The sequence below is a fragment of the Triticum dicoccoides genome, chromosome 2A, assembly GCF_002162155.2.
Source record: "Triticum dicoccoides isolate Atlit2015 ecotype Zavitan chromosome 2A, WEW_v2.0, whole genome shotgun sequence".
NCBI lineage: Eukaryota > Viridiplantae > Streptophyta > Magnoliopsida > Poales > Poaceae > Triticum > Triticum dicoccoides.
The window spans coordinates 764,668,243-764,684,030 of NC_041382.1; the positions used below are offsets into that span (position 1 = coordinate 764,668,243).

At 46.9% G+C, this 15,788-nt stretch overlaps 1 protein-coding gene across 1 annotated transcript; it reads left to right on the forward strand.

Moving 5' to 3' along the window:
* The first annotated feature begins 8,016 nt into the window (after positions 1-8,016).
* On the forward strand, positions 8,017-8,524 carry LOC119358378. Its single transcript, XM_037624950.1, has 2 exons — positions 8,017-8,157; positions 8,240-8,524. The coding sequence occupies exons 1-2, from the start codon at positions 8,017-8,019 to the stop codon at positions 8,522-8,524; spliced, it is 426 nt and encodes a 141-aa protein (XP_037480847.1).
* The last annotated feature ends 7,264 nt before the right edge of the window (positions 8,525-15,788 follow it).

Below are 15,788 nucleotides of genomic sequence, written 5' to 3' on the forward strand. Positions count from 1 at the left end.
CGCGACGCCCCTGCCTCTGCGTCGACCTTGGCGAACGCCGCCGGCGCCGCGCCGTTCGCTACCGTCCTCCTCATCCCGCTGCTCCACCGGACCTCCCCGAGCCCTCTGCCTAGACCCCACACTCCCGCGGTGAGCTTCTGTGTCGAACGCGCCGTCACCTGCCCTCTCTAGCCGCCCGTAGCCACTACCCCGACGAAGCCCGAACCACCGCCGCCTCGTTTGGTCGCCGGCGCGTCTCCGGTGACCTTTTGGTCAAGGGCCCGTGTGCGTTGTCCTCGCACGCGCGTAGAGCATGCCCGAAGCTTTAGATTGAACTACTGTGGGCTACATCGCCGTTTGCGTCGTCGCCCGAAAACTCGCCACCGCGGACCTCGTCGCCGACCACGATTCCGGTTGCCCCCGCACCAACCGATGCCACAGATCGACGCAACGCGTCCTGCCCGTTCGAACGTGACCAAGAACGCGCAAAACAGGGCACTGCAGCGTGATTCCGGCGATCGCCGGGGTTCAGCCGCCGCGCGCAGGCCCGCCGGAGCAACTCCGGTGGCGCCGCTGACCTGGCACCGTGGGCCCCGCCTATGTGCCACTGCCTGCGGCCCCCAGGGCTCTAGTTGACCATTTAACAAGGGTCAACGCTGATTGGGCAGGCCCTTTGTCTATGACACCGGGGCCCCATGCCCCTGTTAAAAAAAAGAAAATTAAAAAGAAATGAAAATGTGATTAATAAAATCATTAATTAGTTAATTAATTAATTAGTAAAATAATTAAGTTAATTAATCATGTTTAGATTAATCTAATCAATTAGTTAATTTAATTAAGCAGTAATCAATCAGCTAAACCCTACTTAAACTAAAAAGTGTATGACATGCGGGACCCACACGTAGTTGACTCAGTCAACTGCGCAGTTGGCTGCTGACGTCAGCATGTTGTCATGCTGACGTTATCTTTTACTATTCTGGATAATGTTGAGATAAATAATTAAAGAAATCCTGAAAATGATTTAAATCTTTTAAAATTAATAGAAAATAAACCGTAGCTCCGATGAAAAAACTTTGTACATGAAAGTTGCTCAGAACGACGAGACGATTCCGGATACGCAGCCCGTTCGTCCACCACACACCCCTAACATATCAAACTCGCAACTTTCCCCCTCCGGTTCCTCTGCCCGAAAACGCGAAACTCCGGGAATACTTTCCCGGATGTTTCCCCCCTTCGTCGGTATCACTTACTACCGCGTTAGGGCACACCGAACACCGCGTATTGCCTTGTTATATTTTGTGATGCTTTGTTTGCTCTGTATTCATTATTTCTTCCCCCTCTTCTCTCCGGTAGACTACGAGACCGACGCCGTTGCTGCCCAGTTCGACTACGGAGTTGACGACCCCTCTCTCTTGCCAGAGCAACCAGGCAAGCCCCCCCCTTGATCACCAGATATCGCCTATTCTACTCTATACTGCTTGCATTAGACTAGTGTAGCATGTTACTGCTTTCGTTAATCCTATTCCGATGCATAGCCTGACATTGTCGCTACATCTATTGATACCTTACCTGCAATCCTAAATGCTTAGTATAGGATGCTAGTTTATCATCATTGGCCCTACATTCTTGTCAGTCTGCCTTGCTATACTATCGGACCGTGATCACTTGGGAGGTGATTACGGGTATATACTATACATACATACATACTATACAGATGGTGACTAAAGTCGGGTCAGCTCATTGAGTACCCGCAAGTGATTCTGACGAGGGGGCTGAAAGGACAGGTGGCTCCATCCCGGTAGAGGTGGGCCTGGGTTCCCGACGGCCCTCGACTGTTACTTTGTGGCGGAGCGACAGGGCAGGTTGAGACCACCTAGGAGACAGGTGGGCCTGGCCCTGTTCGGCGTTCGCGGATACTTAACACGCTTAACGAGATCTTGGTATTTGATCTGAGTCGGCTACGAGCCTATACGCACTAACCATCTACGTGGGAGTAGTTATGGGTATCCCGACGTCGTGGTATCAGCCGAAGCACTTCAGACGTCAGCGACGGAGCGGCGCGCGCCGGATTGGAACGTAAGCCTGCTCTTGTATTAAGGGGGCTAGTTCTGCTTTCGGCCGCGTACGCAACGTGCAGGTGTGCTATGGGCGATGGGCCCAGACCCCTGTGCGCTTAGGTTTAGACCGGCGTGCTGGCCTCTCTGTTTTGCCTAGGTGGGGCTGCGACGTGTTGATCTTCCGAGGCCGGGCATGACCCAGGAAAGTGTGTCCGGCCAAATGGGATCGAGCGTGTTGGGTTATGTGGTGCACCCCTGCAGGGAAGTTAATCTATTCGGATAGCCGTGATCTTCGGTAACAGGACGACTTGGAGTTGTACCTTGACCTTATGACAACTAGAACCGGATACTTAATAAAACACACCCTTCCAAGTTCCACAGACAACCCGGTGATCGCTTTTCCGCAGGGCGACAAGGAGAGGATCGCCGGGTAGGTTTATGCTATGCGATGCTACTTGGAGATGCTACTTGGAGGACTTCGACCTACCCTCTCCTGCCTGTTGCAAGACGAAGGTGACCAGAAGCATAGTCTTCGACAGGATTAGCTATCCCCCTCTTATTCTGGCATTCTGCAGTTCAGCCCACCGATATGGCCCTTTACACATATATCCATGCATATGTAGTGTAGCTCCTTGCTTGCGAGTACTTTGGATGAGTACTCACGGTTGCTTTCTCCCTCTTTTCCCCTTTCCCTTCTACCTGGTTGTCGCAACCAGATGCTGGAGCCCTGGAGCCAGACGCCACCGTCGACGACGACCCCTACTACACCGGAGGTGCCTACTACTACGTGCAGGCTGACGACGACGACCAGGAGTAGTTAGGAGGATCCCAGGCAGGAGGCCTGCGCCTCTTTCGATCTGTATCCCAGTTTGTGCTAGCCATCTTATGGCAACTTGTTTAACTTATGTCTGTACTCAGATATTGTTGTTTCCGCTGACTCGTCTATGATCGAGCACTTGTATTCGAGCCCTCGAGGCCCCTGGCTTGTATTATGATGCTTGTATGACTTATTTTATTTGTAGAGTTGTGTTGTGATATCTTCCCGTGAGTCCCTGATCTTGATCGTACACATTTGCGTGCATGATTAGTGTACGATTGAATCGGGGGCGTCACAGCAGCTACTTCAATTACCCACCGATCTTCGGACGGCAATATCTCAATGAGCTCGCCTCTCAGACCTGCAACAACCAACCTCATTGCTTCCGGTTCCCAGGCAGTTTCTGGTAGACCTTCAAAACTAAGGTTTGTCCGATACTCAAGCTGGCCATATGAACACCGGGCACCATAATTCCAGCGGCAGAAAGAGATGTAGGCAGAGCCACACAGCAGTTCCCATGATAGAAGTAAAACCTCCGTGCAGAAATCATCAGAGGAAAACTTCATAAAAAGTTGATAAGGTGGACAGGCTCGCTCAATTCTCACTGTACCTTGCACCCTTCCGCATCGCTCTTTGATGACATGCAGCACGTCTTCGGGCGTAACAAGGGAGTGACCGCCATGGACCGTAGCAAAAAGCACGTAGCCGCGGAACTGCCTCTCTAGCTCCTCCATCCTTGCAGTCCGAGGGAGAAAAATACGGTCATTCTCCGGCCGCAACTCATGCTCGCCGCGGTGCCAGGTTTCCTCTCGAAACAAATTATTGATTCGTCTCCTGCGAACGATATCATCGATCCGGACTCTTCCCTCACTCATGGCACTCAGAAGCTAGCTGTATGAGAAGGTCTAACGAAAGCAAAGCTTGCCAAACACAAGCTGGCCTATTCTTAATAAATAGGCGAAAGGACATGGCTTAATTGGATGGTTACAAATGCACCTACCTCTCCACAATCATCAGCGTATGTGATTAACTCACCGGACACGTCACTTTGTGCCTATACACGTGCTCACATTCTCCATAGCCACCACTGCATGGTTCATGCATATAATAATATGACTCCCATCAACTCAACTCTCCACTCCTGGATGCCCATCCACACACCCTGCAGCTCTTTAGATTATTCACGCCAGCTCATGCGACAACACACCTCTCTTCACATCGCAACGTCCAGTGCACGCGTCATCACATGTAATCCATGCGTCCCTGCTCACCTCGCCACGTCTTGCCCACGTGCCAGTGCCTCCTCACCTCATTTCCACGTTTAGCCTACGCGTCGGTGTGGCCCTGCTCACCCCGCCACGTCTAGCCCAGGTGTCCATGATTTGCCGAGCTATAAAACAGCCAGACCGCATGTCCCATCAACCAGCAATACGCGACTGTTCGCGGTCATGCAAGACCAGAACCAACCAAGCGTCCCAAAAAAAATCTCTTACCACAGAAGCATTATTCCCAGGCGGTAGATTTCCAGACCGCGTCCCTTGAAGCACGAACTAACCAAACCAAGTAAGTACAGGTAAACAGTAAACTACAGGTGTATGATAACTGTTCTAACTTGCACTATTTTCTTTGTAGGCTACAAGTCGGTCTATACTGACTAAGCTCCTGGGGTGACTTGACTTTTGGAATAAGGACAAGTACGGTACTGTTAACCACATCAGGCATAACTCCTCCCTCCAAAAAATCCCGAACAGCTCTGCATATAGCTTGTTTCAAAATATTCCAATGATGGATATAAAAACCTGCAATAAATCCGTCCGGCCCAGGTGATTTGTTCGGATGCATACTGAAGAGAGCTTGCTCAATCTCATCATCTGTGATCGGGGCACATAATCTCTCATTCATATCTGTTGTTACTTTTGGAGGAATCCATTCTGTGACCACTTCCGGCCTAGAATCCGGCTGAGCTGTAAACATCGCTTTATAGAACTCATTGGCACTCTTCTCAATCTCCTCTTGAGACGTTTTAACCGTACCATCAGCACACTTTAGTAATTTAATTTTGTTCCTTCTGAACCTCTCCTTCGCACGAGCGTGAAAAAAGGCAGTGTTCCTGTCACCATCCTTTAGCCAATCTGCTCTAGACCACTGCTTGGACATCATCTCCTCTCTTGACAGCAACTCTGAGATCCGCCACATCCATTTCCTCTCCTCTCCTGTCGAACCTGTGTACAGAGTATTAGCACGCAGTTTTTCAAGACGTTGTCGCATAATCTTTAGTTGACGTTTAACCGAGCCAAACTCATCCATACTCCACTTCTTCAATTTATTTCTTACTCCTCCCAACGCACCATGCACTGAGGCCATATCTGACGCACCATCAAGCCAACTCTCCTCTACTGTTCTGTCATATGTTTCATGTCTTGTCCAAGCATTCTCGAACGGAAGGGTCTCTCCATAGCATTTGAATCAATCCACTCTGATTGTTTGATGACAATTGAAAGAGCACAGTGGTCTGATTCTGTTGTTTGGATATGCTGCACCCCTGTATTGTCAAATAGCTCCATAAATGTTTCATCCACCATCGCGCGGTCAAGTCTGACTTTGATATTATCCCTGCCCTGCTGCCTATTATCCCATGTAAAGGGGAGTCCAGAGTACCCCAAATCACATAGCTTGCATATCTCAACTGCATCCCGGAACCCATCCATCTTCCATTCCTCCCGTACATTACCACCAAATTGTTCAGAGGCATCCAATATCTCATTAAAGTCCCCTGCAATTAACCATGGTATGTCATATTCCTTGCGAAGGAACTTCATGAGATCCCAGCTGAGCTTCCTACGAGATCGTACCGGTTGACCATAGAACCCCGTAAATCTCCATCCCCTCTCTCCCAGCAAGTTATTTTGTACAAACACATCAATATGTGACTGGCTGTATGAATTTAAAGAGACCGCCGAGTCATTATTCCATAAAAGGACCAAGCCACCACTCAGTCCTTCACTCTTCACACCAAAAGCATTACTAAATCCAAAACGGAACTTAAGATCTTGAGCTCTCTTATCAGACAATCTGGTCTCCGAGAGAAAGACCAGTGACGGGTGATGCAGTCTAATCAAACTGCATATCTCTTGAACTGTCTCGGGTCGCCCACACCCCTGACAGTTCAAACTCAAGATATTCATTGTGCCCGGCGGTCCTCCCCAAAGGAGGCCGCCGATCCTGCATAAATTGTAGCTCCACACATCTTCATCGTCCTTCTGGCGTTTACTTCCTGACGTCGAGCTAACCATATGCGACTGACCCCCTGTCGTCCATATGGAATAAAGGCTCCTGTCAGTGCTATACGATCAATATCCTCTGATGTACTTCCATCATCCAAACCATCTTTTCCCATCGGCAGTCTCTTGGCTGATCTAGAGTTGACTAAGTTTAAGTCTTCACCATCTTCTTTGTGCCTCGCTACTGTTTCTTTTGAAAATTCCTTTCCCTCATATGCCCCCTTCCCAGCAGCAGTAATATCAATAGACCGTGCCTTGCCATCTCTTTGAACATCAGCTTTAAACACTTCTCCCAGCCAATCACCCATATCTTCCCCAAAATTATCATACCTCATATGCATTGGCATGGATGAAAACATCGATGTGGATGTAACTTCACCAGGGTCGAAGATAAAAATAAGCATAGGATACCAACTGTGCCATCCAAATTCCCTTGCTTGCCTTCCATTTTGTTCACTGTCAATGTCCCTGGACAGCAGAGTATTATGCTGACAAATACTTATATCCTGAAACTCACCTCCCGTGCATCCTATGATCATCACCACCTTAGATTCCACCCTTAAATGAGGAATAGTCTTCACCAAACTCATAAAACTGCTACAATTTTTATCAATCACTTTGTCTTCGACAGAGAATTGCTGAACCTGTTCAGCTGATACTTCTTGGTCGGAGACAGCCATCGATACAGGAGGCGCAGAGTACACATGAACAACAAAACCGCAGCCCTCCACAGATTGTTCCTTACCAACAACTTCCAGATCGCGGGAATGAAAGAAAGCCGCCGCTCGAGCCCTCATAACTTGTAAGCATCGCCCCGGGTCGCGCGAGCTGCGGACCAAATGCAACGCCCGCGTCCTTAGCTGATGTAGGACCATCGAATCCAATCCAAGGCTCCCAGGCACCATTCGTGTGGAACCAAGAAGGTCACTGGGAACAACATCCAATCCCATATGAACACCTCAGGCAAGGAGGAGGGGATCTGGCCTGAGCCTGAAGAAAAGGGGCGGGCAGAGCAACGAAAGTGGGCAAAGAACTGAAGAAGAGAGGCCGAGGCGGAGGAAGAGCTGGAAGGGGAAAAACAGGGGAAAGCCTAGATCGGAAGGGGAATCAGCTGGGGATGGAGATCAGGAGGAAGAGGAGGACGGCAGATCGCCAATTGCCGGCATGTCGCCAAGTCGAAGCTTAGTTCTTAAATGTTCGCACGCTGCTTAGTGTGGAGTGCTCCAGATGCAGGATCCGAAACAGCCTGTGAAAATCTAAAAGATATATGCTAGGACCTTATGGCGAACGCATATTCGTAAAAGATGACCAATACCCACCCGGCTTCACGCTAGTAAATCGATTGCAAATGCTGAAATGCATGCAAGGACAAGAAGGCCGTTTGATTATCAAACTCATTTCCAAGAATAAATAAATGCATTCCTTCTAACTCTGCGTGTGCCTAATTTTCGTTAAGTAAAAGTATCTGTTATGCACAATCACTATCTGATAAAGTCTTACAATACCTATTATTTTCTAACTCAAAATAGGAAAAATGCCGAATGGTCTCTCCAAAAATACAGCCAGTAAATGTTTGTACGTTTAATTTAGCATGGGTATTTCGGAGTGCACGCGTCCTTGTGTGGGGCATGCATGCAAGCACTATTCTATGGATGGACACCTCCCTCTGTAGAAGGCCCACTTTTTATATATATATTTAGGTAACGCCTGCCTATTTTGTAAGCCGACACGTAGCAAGTACGTGTCTCTTTGATGGGGCATCCTGTTAATCTCTCCTACTGCTTAAACACTATAAATAGGGGAGGTTCCCTTCTTCTGCAATCAGTTCCTATAGTTACTAAACCATCAAAGCATGCTCCACGGTCTCTGAGCACACACCAAGATGGACTTGCCTCTCCTCAAAGATATCAACAAGCAATCATTTAGATGGAAAGTTATGGCCAGGATCGCAAGAGTCTGGGAGCTCAAAAGAAAAGACACAGGAACTACCTATGAGGTGGACTTCCTGCTGCTTGATCGACAGGTTGCTTCCATCCGACTCATCTTTACGTACTTACTGTAAATATGAACACTAAACCTTTGCAGTTTTTGCTTCATAAATGCAGGGTGGCACAATGGAAGGTTTGATTCCAGAGAAGAGAATGGCCCAATTTACGAAGCACATCACCGAGGGAACAATTTATACAATTGAGGACTTCAATCTATATGATGCCAAGAGCAAGTTTAGATCTTCAGATCACCCCCTCAGGGTATGTTTCACATTTCGCACTAAGCTTAAAAAAGTGGAGCCCCAACCCGTGAATTTCCCAATATTTGCCCACAACGCCAGGCCATTCTCTGTTCTGGAAGCACGTGCTGATCAGAACTTCATCTTATCAGGTGACAAATAAGATTTACATAACATTTTGTCATGCCTCCCCGTCAAATTCCATAGCCTAATATAGATCACAACTACAAAATAGATGTTATTGGAGTAATCGTGCAAGTCACAGAACTCTTGCCAGGCTCCAACGCAAACCCTGATGAGCGCTGTCAGATCTACATCACCGATGGAAAGTAGGCAAACACTATCGATCCCTGCCAGTGCACCAATCATAATCTGTTTCGTCAATAATTTTTGCTCTTCTTATTGTCTGAAGCCAGCGGGCTGTGGTGACACTTTGGGGGACACACGCCACTACTTTCAACGCCGCGGGCCTCGTGGAGAGCTCTGCCACGCAGCATATCGTTGCTCTTTTTGTAGGTGTTACAGTGAGTCACTATTCAGGTCAGCCAATGTAATGACGAGTTTTCGCCTATTCTTCCTTCCATCAACTTTGATAACATGGTACAGATCGATTTACGCAGGTTTACTCGCTTTCAAATCGACATCAGTGACCAAATTATATGTCAACATCCCAATACCAGAAATGGAGACCGTCAGACACAAGTAAACAACTCAACATTTAATTTTCTTAATGCAGCTGTATCACGTATCAGTTTCTGCCTAACATGCATAAACATACAGCGTGACAGGTATTCCATCCCAGATTGAATGGTTTGGTAACCATCGAGCAAGAAAAGAGCCGGTAGATGCAAGAATAGCAGAAATTGCTGAGCTTGAACCCAACCACATCATGGTAAGAAAATGCATCTGCTACTCCTTTACATCATTACACAAATTTGCTCATCCACGGAACAATTTTACCTCCGTCTACGTAGGACGAACGCTACAGATTTTCAATTCTTGTCACTGAAGTTATCCTATCAAGTGACTGGTGGTACAAAAGTTGCAAAGACTGTCGAAAGAAAGTTCAAATGGAAGGCGACACGTATAAATGCTCAAGTTGCATCACCACTGTTCCTATGCCGAGGTATACCATTCAACTTTCACAGTTGATAGTTACTCATTAATAATCCCTCCCTAAACTGCCAGAACATGCAGATACAAAATATCACATCACTGAATGCCATCGATGCGGACGCAAAAAGGCACGAAGACTCGCCATTTGCTCGGTTCATATTTTGGGGCCAGCAGGGAGAAATCCTCACAGGAAAGCAAGTACTGATTTTAGTAGCAGAAGCCAACAGCAGGGCGGAGTATACGCCACCCGAACTGACCGGTTTGGTTGGCAAAAAATTTACTGTCATTGCAACACCTACTAGAGACTCCCTCGACGGAGAGCATATGTTCTACCAGGTAGAAAGTACCGAACCATTGTTCGAGCCAGCAAACGCAGAGAACGCTCAACCACCGACCGAAGAAACACAGGGTGAAAATGAATCACAAGACAACACGCTTGAGGCCACACCCCCGCCTTCTCCTTCTGCTGCAAAGGTATTTTTTGTGAAAACAATTTTTCACCCTTCTACATATATAGTAACCAGCTGACAAATTATTCTTGACAGGAAGAAGAAAACGACTCAACAGGCAAGAGAAGGAAACGCAACGACCACCTTTTCAATAAAAACAAAAGAGGGTGCGCACAGCTTCTCTCTCTTTACAGAAACGTACAGAGTTATCCATATGGAATTTCAAGGCTAACTAAATTTTAATATCCGATTTTTTCAGAACAAAGAAAGACCTATTCGGTCAGCAGCCAGCCCATGCTGGCACCGAGTACACCGACCAGAACTAGGCACCCTGTATGGCGTAAAGCACGCGAAGAGAAGGACTAATCAACAAGACAAGGAACGGATGCATGCGAGCTTAAAAAAAATCAGCACGCTTTAGCTTTTCCCCTCGCGTGTAGAATAAAAAAACTTTAGACTCCTCCTGCTTTTCCTGCTCTTGTGTAAAATAAGAAGGCTCTCCATGCCTTCGGTCCTGTAGCATGGAATGCGTTTAAACTGCCTTAGATTCTGTAGCATGCAATGCGCCTAGCCTGCCATGGGTCCTGTATCATACAGTGTGTTTAGACCATGTAACGTGAATAAAAATCAAGTAGCCAATGGAAGCTTTATCTCTCTTATCAAACCTCAAGTCACATCGACTGACGTGCACTTGTACTATTTTACGTAACCAACCCGCTCAACATAGCAACAAGGGTCTGCATGCAATAAGCAAAATAATGCCCCAGCTTCAGTAACTTTGTTTAAACCGCATGCACTCGTGGTGTGGCTATGAAGACACACGTCAGCAACAGACTCACACGTGTTCACACGTCCACTCATACAAGATTTTACTGTACATCCATCTCCGCTATAAAAAAGCTTCAATTCTTTCCCCCTCAGCAACTCTCACCGTGGCAACGTCCAGATGGAGCCCAATAAGGATGCCAAGCCTCTGTCCCCAAAGCCACTCTCTCCACCAGAACCATTCATGCCCGACTACCTCGACTACCCCGATAGCTCACCTATCTCTCCCTCCTTTCCAGCCAAAAGGAAGCTCTCACCACTGATCCACCAACTTGAATCATCCGACGATGAGGAAGCCAACCCACAGACCAAGCTCAATGAAGCCTATGAAGACAAAGCCTTTCAGCAGGAAAAAGACGATGACCTCTCTTGGCTAGAAGAAATAGATCAGTTGAGAGGCCAAAGTTACCCACCAGCAAGAAAGTTCAAGGCAGGAGAGCTTCAACCACGTATGAAGAAAAGCAAGACCATCAACAAGGTGGCAAAGAAAGGTACAAGTGCCGAAGAAGCAATCGAGATCTCATCTTCCGACGACGACTACACCGACGGAAAGGAGTGAGCAACTAGCTCATCAACTAAACCAAGCGGTCCTTTGTGCACTATAAATAAAGCGCAAGGACATCTCAAGAACTAGCTCTCTTCATGACGACGATCAACTAAAGATCGACTCCGTGCACCATCTGTAGTCAGTAGCTATGTAATCCCGTCGTAGTTGTACCCCTCCTTGTACTATCCATGCATGTACTTCGCATCTTATGATCTGTCAAGAAAAGCACATGCGTCCCTTCATTTTCTTTTTTTCTTCCTTTTTTCCTTTTTCCTTTTTTCTTCTGTTTTTTTCTTCTGTTTTTCTTCTGTTTGTTTTTTTCTTCTGTTTTTCCTTTTTTCTTCTGTTTTTTTCTTCTGTTTTTTTCTTCCTTTTTCCTTCTTTCTTCTTCTTCCTTTTTCCTTTTAAAATCAGAAAAATAAAACTAATTCATTTTAAAATCTTAAAAAATACAATTATATATCAAAAAATCAGAAAAATAAAACTAATTCATTTTAAAACCCCTTGAAGGTTTGACAAAAGGTTTGATACAATAAATTATTACACATCATTTCTTCCCTTGTGTCCCTGCTTGCTTACGATTGTGCCGTATCCATGGAGCATCCTCATCATTTAACTTAATGCTTGGGTCGGTGTTCACTTTGAAGGGCGGAATTTCAGCAAACATATTATAATCTTCTGACATGTCTGTCTTGTCCTCCACTCCCACGATGTTTCTTTTCCCTGAAAGAACAATGTGGCGCTTTGGATCATCGCATGATGCACTGATCGTTTTCTTATCTTTCCGTTTCCTCGGTTTGCTACTCATGTCCTTCACATAGAAAACCTGAGCGACATCTTTCGCTAGGACGAATGGTTCGTCAAGGTAACCAAGATTGTTGAAATCCACCATTGTCATTCCGTATTGCTGGTCCACCTTTACCCCACCTCCTGTTAGCTTGAACCATTTGCACCGGAACAAAGGGACCTTAAAGGAGGGTCCATAGTCAAGTTCCCATATCTCCTCTATGTAACCATAATATGTGACCTTTTGCCCATTCTCGGTTGCTGCATCAAAGCGGACACCACTGTTTTGGTTGGTGCTCTTTTTATCTTGGGCCGTGTAAAATGTATTCCCATTTATCTCGTACCCTTGGAAAGTCGTTATAGTCGAAGATGGTGTCTTGGCCAACATGTACAGCTGATCTACAACATCATTGTCATTCATTAAATGTTTTCTCAACCAACTGCCGAAAGTCTCCATGTGGGCCTTCCTAATCCAGGATTCAGGCTTCCCCGGGTTGTCCGAGCGTAAAATATTCTTGTGTTTCTCAAAGTACGGAGCCACCAAGCTGGAATTGGTCAGTACAGTGTGGTGTGCTTCAGTCAGAGAATGGCCGTCCATACATATCGTTGATTTCCTTCCGATCGTGCCTTTTCCACTTAGTCTCCCCTCGTGCCGCGATCGAGGAAGACCAATCGGCTTAAGGTCAGGAACAAAGTCAACACAAAAGTCAATTACCTCCTCATTTCCATAGCCCTTGGCGATGCTTCCTTCTGGCCTAGCACGGTTACGAACATATTTCTTTAATACTCCCATGAACCTCTCGAAGGGGAACATATTGTGTAGAAATACAGGACCGAGAACGAAAATCTCTTCGACTAGGTGAACCAGGAGGTGCGTCATAATATTGAAGAAGGATGGCGGGAACACGAACTCGAAACTGACAAGACATTGGATCACATCGTTCTGTAACCGTGGTAGAACTTCTGGATTGATTACCTTCTGAGAGATTGCATTGAGGAATGCACATAGCTTCACAATGGCTACTCGAACATTTTCCGGCAGGAGCCCCCTCAAAGCAATCGGAAGCAATTGCGTCATAATCACGTGGCAGTCGTGAGACTTCAGGTTTTGGAACTTTTTCTCCGCCATGTTTATTATTCCCTTTATATTGGACGAGAATCCAGACGGGACCTTCATACTGCTCAGGCATTCAAAAAAGATGACCTTCTCTTCTTTGGTCAGAGCGTAGCTGGCACGACCTTGAAACCATTCCGGATGCCGGTCATCAGGGTCTTTCAAACGTTGCTGGTCCTGCCGTGCTTCCTTTGTATCATTTGTCTTCCCATACACGCCCAAGAAGCTTAGGAGGTTCACGCAAATATTCTTCGTAACGTGCATCACGTCGATTGCAGAGCGGACATCTAGGACTTTCCAATATTCTAGCTCCCAGAATATAGATTTCTTCTTCCACATGGCTGCGTGCCCGTCAGCTCCCTTCGGAACTGATTGTCCGCCAGGACCCTTTCCAAAGATGACTTTCAAATCCTTGACCATATCAAATACCTCAGCACCAGTGCGTTCGCAGGCTTCGGCCGATGATCTGCCTTGCCGTTGTAATGCTTGCCCTTCTTTCTTACTGGATGAATTTTCGGAAGAAATCGACGATGCCCAAGGTACACGTTCTTCTTACAATTTGGCAAATGTACACTTTCAGTCTCATGTAAGCAGTGCGTGCATGCATTGTATCCCTTATTTGACAGTCCCGAAAGGTTACTAAGAGCAGGCCAATCGTTGATGGTTACGAAAAGCAACGCTCGTAGGTCAAATTCCTCTTGTTTGTGCTCATCCCACACACGGACACCACCCCACAGCTGTAAAAGTTCATCAACTAATGGCCTTAGGTACACATCGATGTCGTTGCCGGGTTGCTTCGGACCTTGGATGAGCACTGGCATCATAATGAACTTCCGCTTCATGCACAACCAAGGAGGAAGGTTGTAGATGCATAGAGTCACGGGCCAGGTGCTATGGCTGGAGCTCTGCTCGCCAAAAGGATTCATGCCATCCGTACTTAGAGCAAATCTTATGTTTCTTGCGTCAGCTGCAAAATCTTTGAACCATCTGTCGATCTTTCTCCATTGCGTTCCATCTGCGGTGTGTCTCAACTCCCCGTCCGACTTACGGTCCTCTTTGTGCCATCGCAACAACTTGGCATGCTCTTTGTTCCTGAACAGACGTTTCAACCGTGGTATTATAGGAGCATACCACATCACCTTGGCGGGAACCCTCTTCCTGGGTTTCTGGCCCTCAACATCGTCACCAGGGTCATCGCCTCTGATCTTATAACGCAATGCAGTGCATACCGGGCATTCATTCAAATTCTCGTATTCACCGCGGTAGAGGATGCAGTCGTTGATGCATGCATGTATCTTCAGAACCTCTAAACCTAGAGGGCAGACAACCTTCTTTGCTTCGTACGTACTGGCGGGCAACTCGTTATCCTTTGGAAACATATTCTTCAACATTTTCAGCAAGTTTTCAAATGCCGAGTCAGCTACACCTGCCTCTGCCTTCCATTTCAGCAAATCCAGTGTGCAGCCCAGCTTTTTCAGACCATCATCGCATCCGGGGTACAACGCCTTTCTGTGATCCTCTAACATGTGATCCAAATTCTCCCTCTCCTTTTCAGTTTCGCAGCGTCTTCGTGCATCAGCAATGGTCCGACCAAGATCATCAACGGGATCATCACGTGCCTCTTCTTCCCCTTCCCCTTCACCTTCAGCATCCTCCATGAAAGTATCACCGAAATGAGCAAGATAGCTTTCATCGATGAAATCATCTCCTTCTTCATCTTCTTCCATTATAACCCCTCTTTCTCCATGCTTGGTCCAACAATTATAGCTTGGCATGAAACCGTGCCGAAGCAGATGCATGTGAACATCTCTTGAGGAAGAGTAACCCTTCTGATTCTTACAGATAACACATGGACAGATAACAAAACCCCCCTGCTTGTTCGCATTAGCCACTACGAGGAAATCTTTCAAACCCGTAGTGAACTCGCCGGAGAGTCGGTTACCGTACATCCATTGCCGATTCATCTGCATTATTATAATATAAAATATATAATTAACCATCATGCATTTGTTAAACTAACTAGCTACAAACAATATAAATTAAACAATGAACTGCACACATGCATATTTTATCAATGACACACATGCATGAAAGGTTCAAGTTGCTAACCGCGATCGAGAAGGAAAAAATAAATGAGGAACCTCAAGTGTGGCTCCAACACTTCATATCATGTTTGTTTCACCCTCTTAGGGCATTTCATCAAACACCTTGTGTGCATAAAAGGAACCAAAAGCAAACCTACACCCCCTTGTGAAGCTTGTGAAGAGAAGTGGCACCAAATGGCTAAGTGAGCGTGCTGAACTGGTATATATAGGGGAGGAGCTTTAGTCGCGGTTGGCCTGGCCAACCGCGACTAAAGGCCTTTGCGCACCTTTAGTCGCGGTTGGCCTGGCCAACCGCGACTAAAGCCCCTCACGTGCACCAGCTGGCCACCGAGCGCCCTGGGCCCAGGCCTTTGGTCGCGGTTCGTCTGCCGAACCGCGACTAAAGACTTCATTAGTCGCGGTTCCTACAGTTTCGCGACTAATGGGGCTGGACGGAAGCCTCTTTTTCTACCAGTGTTCTTTCCCCCTCAGCAACTCTCACCGTG